General features: G+C 47.8%; 1 protein-coding gene across 1 annotated transcript in view; it reads right to left on the minus strand.

Moving 5' to 3' along the window:
- LOC142583298 (cytochrome P450 4c3-like) overlaps nt 1-12,743 on the minus strand; it is a 199,778-nt gene extending 187,035 nt beyond the window's left edge. The window contains exon 1 of the mRNA XM_075693722.1: nt 12,510-12,743. Coding sequence (XP_075549837.1) covers nt 12,510-12,699 — 190 coding nt within the window. The 5' untranslated portion in view covers nt 12,700-12,743. The remainder of the gene's footprint in view (nt 1-12,509) is intronic.
- Nucleotides 12,744-13,104: the final 361 nt, after the last annotated feature.

The raw sequence follows: 13,104 nt of genomic DNA on the forward strand, positions 1-13,104 counted from the left end.
ACGCCCCCACCCCAACCCCACTCCGAGTGCGTTGTCTGTAGTCGCAGCAATCCTCAAATGCAAAAAAACGCAAGCACCTATTGGGCGTAAGCGGTTTTACGTGAAATATTACATCTGTAAGTACTTACAAAATAAGCCAACGTAAATATTACCGGAAGACCCTGTATATTACATAATAAGCCAACGTAAATAGTTACCGGAAGACGCCCGTAAGTATGGGAACTATAGTACCACAAAACTCTGGTAAGTTTTGCCGTGAAAGAAATGGTCGTCAAAAAAGACGGGAAAAAGTAGGCTGGATTTAAAAAAAAAATCAAGAACGCGAACGCGCAGCTCTGAATATACTATGATGTAACGCCACCTTCCTAATAGCTTGAGAGACTGCGTCTTCGTGTGCGCGCGCGTGTATATGCACGTGTGAGCATGAAAGAAAAACCACGAACTTTATTGGGTGCGCACTAAACGCGACCATAATTACTTGAACTCGAAGCTCCCTTTCGTCCGCCTGCATTCCGCATGCATCATTACTACATTTTTTGTTTCTTCTGATATAGTATGCTTCGTTTCCTGCACTTGACCACCATTCTGATATGTGTTTGTATTTTATATTATTGCTTACAACTTATACGTAGCTAACCTATGAGTTGCAGAACTTGGGCGATGGGCTTTTTGATCCATCGTAGTTACCTGTAACGCGCTGATAGCTCGTAAGGTTCCTTTGTAACTTTCGAGGGCGCACAGATATAGCACTGACGTTATCGTGTCATGTCCCATTACACCGCGGTATTCTTTAAGACTACAGAGAATTTTAAAAAATCACTTGGTGACAGATAGCCCAATTCTCTTCCTTAGCAGCATTATAATTAGTATACAATAACCTTTCTGAAACTTTCCGTATGCCAGCTCAATAATTGTATGTATTTTTTGTATGGCTTCTTTGCAATTTTTACAGAATACTTATGAATTCCGCATAATATTTTTATACTTTCTGTAAGGATCGCATGACAAAACATATGAAATTATTGGAGCGCATATGGAACGTTTTTCTAGGCGAGGTGGGCATTATTGCACGAGAAACCAATATTCGTAATTGACTAATTAGCAAAATTTCACTAAGTTCTTAATTAATTACTTTACGCTACATGCTGCAATTGACCAACTGCGGTCAGTGAGTTGGCAAGACGTATCAATTTAGTTCGCAGATATTAGGATGACACCAGTTTACAAATATTCATTCATAAAATGGGCAATGGCATATATTGCCCTTCCAGTTACTTTTATGATTCAGTGGATAAAACGGTGTTTTGTCAAGAATAAGTGGGACAACAGCACATTTTTACCGCATGAAGGGCCGCGCATATCTCGAAGCTCGCTTTAACCTCAGAATTCGCTTCAAGTGGACAGCCTTGCAAATTCGCCGACTACGACCCAAGGGGGGGGGCGCCCCCCCCCCCACCGAAATTCAGCAGCATAACCCCCGTCCCCGCCCACACCAACACTCCTCACACACATTCCTAAAGCGCCGCCAAATCGCTGTTGAGACTTGATAGCCATTCGGCAGTCAACATTTTGCTGCCTTTTCCCCTCCTTTTGGATGGCGGTAGTTATCGAAATCTCCAGGGGTGTGAAGGCCAGTTTTCTCATTCATTCGGTGCCCGCGCGATTTACTCGGGATGCGTTAAGTTGCCACGATGTATTGAACGGTCACGCGCATTGCTGTTGCTTCGTTAGTTCAACCTTCTTTGTTTAAACTGATCCAGGGACCAGGAAAGGGATTCGGTTCGCGGTGAGCTAGTCTCTATGCTCGCGGAACGAGCTGCGCGGCTGGAGAAAACGCCAGTTGCGTTTAGCTTTTCCTTTTGCCCCATTATTTCACCGAGTGACGGCTCGCCGCGACGCTGGCAGATCCTCAGAATCATTTACCCCATATATGGGTTAGATAAGGTGGAAAATAAAATAATGCAAGGCAGCAGGCATCATCGAACCCTGCAATAACCTTTAACCTATAAGCAATATGACTGTCACTAGTTACCTCGTCTGGCTTTTCCTTAATTGTACGGCACTTTTCGTGCAAAATTGGCAACTGGAAACAAGAGTCGCAAGGAGTTGAGAAATTAAGCGATCCACTGAAGAGAGCCAAGGAAACAGTCAAACACGAAGGAATAACGAAAATTGACAAATTTAACCAAACCAACAAGTTTACCCAACAAATTTAATTTGTTTATGAAAATATTTATGAATCAACATCATCTTATTTAGTAAGGAAGTAGAGAAAACACCACCGGAAGTGAAGAACAATTCCGTGTGTTTTCAATGACGCTTCTACAGTTATCAGTCGAGCCGCCTGAGTACGACACCATTTTGAAGAGGCCGCATGACCACGATATTGTTTGTTTCTATGATCGGCTGGCGGAGCAACACAACCCCGTGCGGTCCGTGTGCCTTGGCTGCCAACTGCGGTTTCTTTAATTTGTATTCTACTATAGTAATTTTATTTTACGCTTCTTCCCTGCGTGAGTCCATTTGACGCGGTTTCTTGTTCGCCAATTAAAGGAGAGTTGTATCTCACTGGCATACCTGTGCAATACACCTTATTTCTTTTTTGCGGTTTTCCGCATCTTTATGGTGAATGGTGGGCGTTATTCACATCTGTACTAGTAAAGGTTCGTCCCCCCCCCCTCATTTGCATAGAAAAGTTACCTTGGGTTGCGCCCTCCCGAAAAAAAATCCTGGGTACGTGACTGCCAACTACAATTAATAAATTGCAATATGTGCCATAAGGTAATTTTGGGAAAACACGGGGAATGCGGGAGATGCAAATTCAAGACGATGAACTAAATGAGAACAAGGTGAAAGCAGGAGCCAACGTTTTGACAAGTGGACTTGTCTTCTTCGAGATGACATAAGGCCTTTAAAAAGACAAGTTCACTTGTAAAAACGTTGGCTCCTGCTTTCACCTTGTTCTCATTTTGCTCATAGTCATACAGTATTTTAGAAATTTAACTGGGTAAACTGTAAAATAGTCCATTAAGTCAACTATGCTATCTGCCAGGGGTAATTTTTTTATGCTGTATATATATATATATATATATATATATATATATATATATATATATATATATATATATATATATATATATATATATATATATATATATATATATATGACTTGAAGGTGCAACGAATACCTTCGGTGGCAACAAGGTTATAATTGAATAGTTGATGCACTTCTTAAAAACAACTCTTTATGAGGTCGACGTTTCGGCCGGAGACTAGCTTTTCTGGCCGGCTCAACGATATAGTAAACAGTGTTTTTAAGCTGTGCATCAGCCGAGAACAGGTGACGGCGATCCACGACATCGAAACTTCTCCCCCCTCGGGCATCCCCCACGTTTTCGTGGAGATCATCCCGACGCGCACGTCAGATCCCAGCCTATTCATCCTCAACGTATACTCGCCCCACATGCAGACCCGAAGCTCGATGCGATTTTTCGCTCGGCCCTCAAAGTCAGCCGCGACTGCCCCCTGCTCATCGTTGGGGACTTCAACGCCGGTCATACTTTGTGGGGATACCTGGGCGACACCCGCAAGGGTAGACATCTAGCAGAAGCCGCGCAAGAGCTGGGCCTCACGCTAATCAACGATACTACCACCCGCACCAGAATCGGCAGCCGAGGTCAGGTGGACACTAACCCGGACCTGACGTTCGTCGTCCACTCGCAAGACTACGCCTGGACGAACACTGGCGAAACTCTGGGCAGCGACCACTGCATCCTTCACACGGAAATCTATGCACGCGGCAAGCGTCGGCGGAAGCATCGCTTCTCGGTTACAAACTGGGACAAGTTCCGCGAGTCCAGAAGAATGCGAGCCAATGAGGGATCCATCGCCAATATCTCATCCTGGACGAGCCAACTCCTGGCCGACGTGGAAGAGCATACGGAACATCTTGACCCGGAAGACGCCCCGGAAACCACCAACGTCGACAGCAGGCTGCTCCACATGTGGCAGGCAAGATCGAGCATGCTCCGGCGTTGGCAACAGCAGGGGAAAGATAACCAAGCGCTAAAAGAAAGAATCACTCGACTTGACGCAGAGATCTCCGATCACGCGACCGAGGTCACCCGACAGCAATGGTACCAAATATGTGATCGCATGAGGGGACGCCTCAGCGCAGCCCGGACGTGGCACCTCCTACGCCACCTCCTGGACCCGGACACTACCAGGGTCGAAGGCAGAAGAAACATGGCCAAGGTAATCCACAGTCATGCTCAGGACCCGGGGACGTTCCTGGCAGAGATGCGAGACAAGTACATCGGCCCGCAACTCAAGACACCGTTACCTGCTGCGTATCAGGGCCGGCCGAACGCGCACATAGACGAAGACATTACGTTCGCTGAGGTGTCGGCAGCCGCCTACAAGCTGCGGACGAACTCGGCGCCGGGTTCGGACCGCGTTACCAACCAGATCCTACGCAACCTGGACGAGGCCGCAATAGAGCAGCTCACAGAGTTCATGAACGAATGCTGGAAGACGGGCGCCATCCCAGAAGAGTGGAAGACGTCAACGATCGTCTTTATAGCAAAACCAGGCAAACCACTCAATTCGGACAACCTCAGGCCGATTTCACTCACATCATGCATCGGCAAACTGATGGAGCACGTGGTCCTAGACCGTCTCAATGAACACGTAGAAGATGGGGACGAGTTTCCCCACTCTATGTTTGGTTTCAGGCCACACCTGTCCTCCCAAGATGTACTCCTTCACGTAAAAAGGCAAGTGATGCAACCCGAAAGTCCGGCGGACGCTCGCCGATTCCGGTGCCTCCTGGGCCTCGACCTGAAGAAGGCCTTCGACAATGTTGCCCACGCAGCGGTGCTCGAGGGCCTGACCCAACTGGGTGTCGGAAACCGAGCGTACCAATACGTCCGACACTTTCTCACCGACCGGAAGTGCCGGATCAAAGTCGGCGAACATGAAACTGAATTTATAGAGCTGGGGAGCCGAGGCACGCCGCAGCGATCAGTCATCTCCCCTTTTCTCTTTAACGCGGCGATGCGCGGGCTCCCGGAACTGCTGTGCTCTATCCCTGGGCTTTACCACAGCCTCTACGCTGACGACGTGACGTTATGGGCAGCGGCGGATGATCCACAAGCTCTTCAAGGGATCATGCAACGCGGCATCGACGTCGTACAAGCTTATGCGGAGTCAAGGGGCCTGACGTGCTCACCGGATAAATCCGAATACCTCCTGATCAAGCCCGGCAGAAGTAGCTGTCCCAGGGGATTACCACGGAGAAGGTGCTTCCTTGAGCTTAAAGTCGGAGAACTTACCATCCCGGAGCGCCCTAGTATCAAAATATTGGGGCTAGACTTTCAGAACACGCTGCGCTGCGGGCTCATGTTAAAGAAACTCCAGAGGGCGACCAACTACACACTACAGCTCATTCGCCGGGTGGCTAATCGGCACCACGGCACGGGCGAGGGCGATCTGCTTCGACTTGTGCAGGCATACATAACCAGCAGAACCATGTACTCGACACCATATGTCAAACTCGCACCCACGGACTTGGCCAAATTAAACACCATGATCCGACGAAGCACAAAGGCAGCCTTGGGCCTTCCGGACCACGCGGCCACCGCAAGGCTAGAGGCCTTAGGCATGCATAACACGATCGAGGAGCTCTTAGACGCTCACCACACAGCCCAAGTCCGTCGTCTCTCGCTAACCCCGGCTGGCCGCACCGTCCTCCGGAAGCTCAGTCTCGAGGCTATCCCCGAGGTTACAGAGTACATTACGATTCCGCGAAAGGTCAGGGGGCATATTTATGCCCCACCTCTACCCCGCAATATGGACCCCGAGTTCCATCAGGGCCGTCGGCAGGCCCGTAGTGAAGCCATTTGGCGACGCTACGGCTCGCAAGATGGAGTGGTCTACACAGACGCAGCCAGACACCCTCGCGGCGACCTCATGACTGCGGTGGTAGCTGATCACAACGGAGGACTGATAGAACATACAACAATCACGGCTGGCCGAGTGGTGGAAGCGGAGGAAACCGCGATTGCCATGGCCATGCATGCGGAAGCGAATACCGTCATCAGCGACAGCAAGCAGGCCATCGGCAATTTCGTCCGTGGTAGAATTTGCAAACAGGCGTACCATGTCCTCACACGACGCCCCCTAAGCGGCTTGACAACCCTCGTGTGGACCCCCGCTCACGCGGCTGTGCTCGGCAACGCGTCGGCTCACAGTTTGGCTCGAGATCTCGCGCGCCGAGCCTCGTCCGCGGATGCGGACGGCGTGAATGAGGAGGAGAGACACGAGGAACCCTGCGAGACTTATTATGAAATAGCCCATCGGTATCGCTTGAGGCGCCGCGCGCTCCCACCACCGGCCAAGCAACTCGACAAAACGCAAGCGGTCGCGTTTCGGAGACTTCAGACAAATACATACCCTCACCCAAAATACATTAACAAAATCACAGGGGGCAGGGAAAGCGACAAATGTAGGCTCTGTTCAGAAACAGGAACACTCACACACATAATGTGGGAATGCACCTCGCTCCCGTTCTCTCATCCCCCCGTCAGCAGCGAGACTGACTGGACAGCCTGGCTCAGTTCCGGGGACGTCGACCGACAACTTGAACTGGTGGACTGGGCGGAAAAGGCCAAGCAGGCCCAGGGCCTTACTTGAGCCCTAACCCTCAGCCACGTCCCTCTTTACCCTTCCCCCTTTCAATAAAGTTTATCACCACCACCTATATGTAGTCTTAGAGTAATAGAGTCAACGGGCATTTGCTTGCTGCACAACTTACTTACAGAAAAAGAGCATGGTTCCTTAAGAGGTTTCTTTCCTCGACGGTTCGGCCGGAGGATCGGTCTTTATCAAGAGTGTTTATCGTGAGGCTTTATCAACAATCTTGATAAAGGACGGTTCTCCCACCTAAACTTTGAGTAAAGAAATGTCTCAATGAACCATGCTCTCTTTTTTTTAAATACATATATTACATGTATGACATATGTGTGTTCATTCTATGCACACAATACGTTCTATTGGTTGCAATAAACTCGGCACCTGTAGTTTCATTGTGATGTGTAACTGTATGAGTGCACCCATTTTTTCCTGTATAGGATAGCATGTGCTTTTAGAGTGCAGCTCTTAGGCGCCCGTTCCTGCGTTTAGCGTCGGTGTCCCTTGGCGTAACCGAGCAAACACGCACAGCGAAGGATGAAAGAGTGAACGCGGAACGCAGCGGGGGATAAAAGACGGTGATAGCGAAGAGAGTCCGAAGAGGAAAGCGGAGGAGGAGGGTATGGCGAAAACGTGAGAAAAAAAATCATTGTGCTACGCAAGACGAGCTCTGCGGCGACAACCGCTCCCAGAAGGCACCAGAGTAACGCGCCGTCGTCTGTTCACCGATGGCATGCGGCAAGTGCGTCTACCGATACCATATATGGAAACAAAGAGCTGCATGAGCGGAGGTCTGTCTGCGGCGGCTGCTGCGAATCGCGTTCACGTGTGGCCCACGCGCTGCCTCTTCCGATCTCCCGATTAGCGAGGCAGTCGCGCTACACTTCGCACCGTCTGCAATGTGTCGCATGAGATAGATTGTCCGCGCCACCCAATATACTATGAAATGAACCACGTACAGAGGTGCGCTCAAATTTCGCATTAGGGATTATTGCAATCGTCGGTGAATTTTGTAATGTCAAATCACATGTTTGTTAACCTTGTATACGGTTGTATACTACAACCGTATGCTACTACTACAACTACTACTACTACTACTACTACTACTACTACTACTACTACTACTACTACTACAGTTCGTATGTCTGGCTGTTTGTCACCTGGAGCTGTCTTGCCAAGGTGGCCACCAACATTTTGTAAATGCTGGATATATATATATATATATATATATATATATATATATATATATATATATATATATATATTTATTTATATATACTTATTAATTAAAATAAAGTTATGATAACTGAACGGAAATAAAAGTGAATGAAAAGCAATTGGCCGCAGGCGGGATAAAATCCACGCCTCCGGTTTACGCACGCAATTCTCTTACCAATCAAGCTACCGCGGCGCCGTTTTCCCATCCACTTTCTGGTGTATTTATGTTTATCTACTAGAACTAATCTGGGAGTGTTAGCCAGCGCCACCACTCACAAGCCATGGCGGCGGATGTGCAACTTCCTTTCCGGCGGAGGAGTCACGTGTACGTGAATTTTTTGGCTGAAGGCAACTGGTCAATAAATCCACACATGCTACCTGCAGGTATCAATGCTGTCGGATTCGAAGCCTTTGCTGTGTGATCAACGAGATGAAGGGAAACCGAGAGGCCCGATTTTTTATTAGTCATATCATAATAAGCCAACAAACAAAGACATCAGGGACAGCATATGAAAAATTACTTGATTACTAATGGAAATAGTGAAATTATAGATTAATGGCTATGGAAGTGGATGAAAAAATGACTGACCGCAGGTGGAATACGAACCCACGTCTTCGCATTACGCGTGCGATGCTCTTATCAATTAAGCTTTAGCAATTAAACAATTAAGAAATTAAGCCGTTTTTTCCATCCACTTTCTGGGGTATTTATGTTTATCTACTAGAACTGCAGGCGAATCCGTGATAGGACAGTAACCTGGAAGTTTATTCTTAAATAGAAACAAAAAAAGGATGATGAAACAGAAACAAATATATCCATTGTATTGGATTCGTTAGCGCAGAGGCTTTGTAGGCTGACTGAGTCTTGTGGTATTGCTTGTATAGCATCCGTTTAGAATTCGAAGCTTTTCTTGTGAGCAAGTGAGGGGGGGGGGGGTGGATTTAGTGGCTCAAGAACTCAAGTAAATTGCTTGGGTATCTTTGGCTGCATGGTTCGTATGTTTGGCGGAGGTTTTTTGCTTATAAGTGGAAGCAAAACATCCAGTATGTAAATTGGTCTGTGGGGTCCGCGTTGGCTGTTCACCTGAATGCAACAATTTGCCACGCCAGTGCAGATAACCCGATATGTTTACTGTGGACCTCGAATGGGAGTGTCTTGCCTGTGCGGGGTTGTGAGTTGGCGCGAGCGCCGCGTGCGGACGAAAGAGAGATACGAAGTACTCGATTCATCATGGAGTCGTTCTGCACTGTCCAAGCCATGGAAGCGACGCTAGCACAGCAGTATGACGCTAGCCATTTTGTTTATTTACACACACACACACACACACACACACACACACACACACACACACACACACACACACACACACACACACACACACACACACACACACACACACACACACACACACACACACACACACACACACACACACCGAATTGGATGTAAGATTATTTTTTTAAATGTACAGTGCAACAGTTTACCTTACCATCTATCTTCAATGCAGTTCCATACATTCCGCATAATGTTTTCGTTAATTGGTGAATAGTGCTTTTATAGAAAGCGCTCGCTAAGCATTGGCCCGAGACCCATCTGGGCATGCTCTGCTGCATTCAGTGTAGGAGTATAGTGTATGTTTCGTGTATAATGTATGATGTTTGGAGCGAGGTTTTCGTTTCCTTTGCATACTTTTTCACACATGCTATGATGCTAACTTCGTTTCGTCCACGAGTGGGAGCTGTTCTTTCTGTGCCAAAATAGACACTATAGCTTTTTTAAAACGTTAATAAAATGCCGAAACAACATTTCACAATGTCAACAATTCATCGATTCTAATAGCTTTCTTTAGGAAAAATTTGAAGGGCTACTCCGCTTCTCTATTTTACTAATACCTTTATGCTGCGCATAGTGTGGAAAAGATTAGTTCTATTTCATGGTGTCATGGCGCGTGTTTATCCGATCGCTGATTAGACTGAGGACAATGTTCCGTCTGCTCGCGTGCGAGCTTTTTAGCTCTCCATTAAAGGGAAACTGAAAAGTCTGTCGAATTCAATAAGACGCTCATATACTGATGCGGGAACCTTATAAACCATGCAGGTAAAATAAGGGGGGGGGGGGGATTTTTGACTTAGAAGCGACGCAATCGTCGGTTAAAATTGCGCTGTAGCTCCGCCCCCCGTCGAGCGCCGCGCGCTGCTGCTGACGCTGACGATGCGAGCGGAGACCGGAAACCGTGGCGTAATGACGTCAGCACTGGTGTTCCGTTTCTTCGCAGTCTCCGCGCACCATGCCTGACCGGGCTTATTTCTGCGTGCGTGCCGTCCTAATCTGCTTCGCTCGACCCTACATTCCTTTGTTTGTGTTTATATAGGAGTGGTAGTTGACGTGTGCAGCATCAATTGAACTGGTAGGCCGATCATGCCGGGCGTTCTGCGCAGCCTGCGTTTGCACGAACACCAGCGGCCGCGACGATGTTCCATTAGTTCCTGCAAGACAAGAAGCTTTCAGCTAAGTCGGAGGCTGCTGTAAAGCGAAACAACTTCAAGCGCTCAAGAACAACAGTGTTGTGCTCTAACCACTTCCGTGACGACTACTACCGGAGTTTATCAATAATGCGTGCTTTGGCTTCTACTTCGTGTTAGCACGCTGAACGGAAGGTGCATGTTTATCTCCCACCCTTGACGCAGGTTTCATCTCCAAGCGCCGCGAATTTTCTATACGCACGTGTGTTGTGAAACAGCCTGCATGCAGCTACCATAACGCAGTGAAAGCGTAAAGTTTTGCATGTGTTGGAAAGCCTGCTCACGCCAGGACGCTGCACTCCCCCTTCTCTCGTACACATAGAGAAACCGACCGTCACACATAGCCGACGGAATTCGCCGGTTACGAGTAGCGTGCGGATGGCGTGCGGATGAAGGTTCTATACCACACGTGCTACAACAGCCGGTAAACTTTTATCGCGTTTAAACCGTCTGTGTATATTGCCGACACCTTTGGGGCAGCCCACAAATGCCGAAGATCTCATCACCGCTTACGTTCTACGAGGAGGCATGCAGGAACATAACATTATATATAGTTGTTTGCCCGGAAATGTACTCACTGGAACGCTGAATGCAGCTTAGCAAAAAAACATGCTCGCCAAAGAACATTTCGCGTGGAAAGCAGTGCTTGAACCAGCATTTTTTGCTTCTTGGAGAGGCCGGCTCTTCGCTATCGGCTCGTACATGTAGGGAGTAAAGTATAAACCCCTTACAAGTGATCTTGCACGTGACAGCGACAGCGCGACAAGCGAGGCGATGGCTTTCGCGTTCACTCGTCGCCTGCAAGCCGAACTCCACGCGATCGACGGCTTTGAGCAACGACTTCCCGGTATGAGGGCAGCAATATACGCGCTGAAACTAGCGTGACGCATGCTTTATCAATTTAAGTTGATGTATTTTACTGAAAAAGGAGCATAAAATATTTCTGAAGGCCTTGCACCAGGTTCTTATTCTTGCACGTGTAAAATTCAATAGTTTGCTCGTTCCGTGCGACAAACAGTAGTATTTGAGTTATGTACACCCAGTTCCGGCTTCGCACTATTGACTAGTCGCTCATAGCACTTCCGGGCAACGAGCCAAGAGTTCTAGATTTCTAGAAACGAGCGATCGAGTGACAACACCGAGCGATCTGTTCAAGAGACGGCCCGTTTTGTCGCTCGAAGCCGTCGCCCGTCACCGTCGCGCGCAAAATCGCTCTCGTGGAGTTTGCCCTTAACGGCGAACTCCTCAGAGAAACGCAAGCTCTCGAAATTTTCCATGACAGTCTCAGCAAAACAGCACCAAACTACCTTGCACCGTGCTTCGTGTGTAGCGGCAGCAGTCGGTCCGGATGAACACCATTGTTGACGTCACGAGGCGCCCGACCAACCACAGGCGGAAACGAGGCGCGCGAGCTGGGCGTGTCTGCTGCTGCACTTTTCGTCGAAATAAGATATGTTTGCGCTTTCTTTCGCCCAATTTCGATGCGATATTCGAATTCAGAGGGTTGAAAACCACAACGTACTGCTCTTCACTCATTTTTTCAGGAAAAGCTTTCAGCTTCCCTTTAAGCAAGGGATATACCTTGCTGGAGGTCCAGCATTTTCAGGCCATGCTTCGATCGTGCAGATTTACATTTCAGATAACACAGGCCATGCCACCGACTGATTTGGTTCCCTCTCTTCCTTTCGGATCCTGTTGACGCAGTCGGCCTTGTCTTTTGGGCTTTACTGCGCAACCCAGCAAGAAATCATATCGGTATGCGCTATAGCATCCATTTTACTTTGCTAACCGAATTCATGACACAATTTCACATTTGCGTCACAACAACAGATTTACACACTTTCTATAAACCATTTTTCATTTGTTTTCAGTGTCTCAGTATAAAATCTGAAGTCACGGTGGAAAGTGCAGGCTTCCTAAAGAAGTTATCCGCTTTTATTTCTTTAATTGCGCGCCTATCGTTCTAACATTTAGGGGTACATAACGACGAAAAGTGAAAAAAAAACACTTATAGGGTCACAAAACAAAGTAGTAATGCAATTACAAATTGTAATGTAATTACAAGCTTCGCCACTTACCCGTACTGGGATCAAAGCCTGTAGTAAGGAAATTGCTTGCCACTCCAAGAAAATTCCAGCTAGACGTGCCATCACCGGGCATGGGATAAAAACGAATGCAGTTAGACTTAAAGGACACACGTTTTATATAAAACGCTGTCAGCGTGACAATCAACCCAGCGGCTGCTAAAAAAAGTACGTATTCCAACATGGCTGACAACTACGCGAGGTGTGGCATGTGGTAGTGGTGGTCGGACGCGACACTGGAACGTAGCTTAGGCACAGTGGAATCAACGCGGTTGTTCACTATCCGAGTCCGGGAGGCTGGCCATGCAATACGACTCTCATGGGAGTCTGAGAGCTGTGCGCAGTTGGCTTACATTCATCGGATGACCCTCACTGATTGCTGGGGCTCGAAGCGTCAACACGGCCTTATCAATGAAGAAAGCCGTGGACCGCTAGCTGTTGACGAGAAACCAAGGCTGTATAGATCCCATATTATGCTTGTATGCGTTGCTACGGATCTGTTCGCGTTAAAAATAGCTTCCGTCACGGAGTGTTTTATAATAATAAACATTGGCGAGTTCTATTCATTAAAAGAAAACTTATTTTAATA

The sequence above is a fragment of the Dermacentor variabilis genome, chromosome 1 (genome assembly GCF_050947875.1).
Source record: "Dermacentor variabilis isolate Ectoservices chromosome 1, ASM5094787v1, whole genome shotgun sequence".
Lineage (NCBI taxonomy): Eukaryota > Metazoa > Arthropoda > Arachnida > Ixodida > Ixodidae > Dermacentor > Dermacentor variabilis.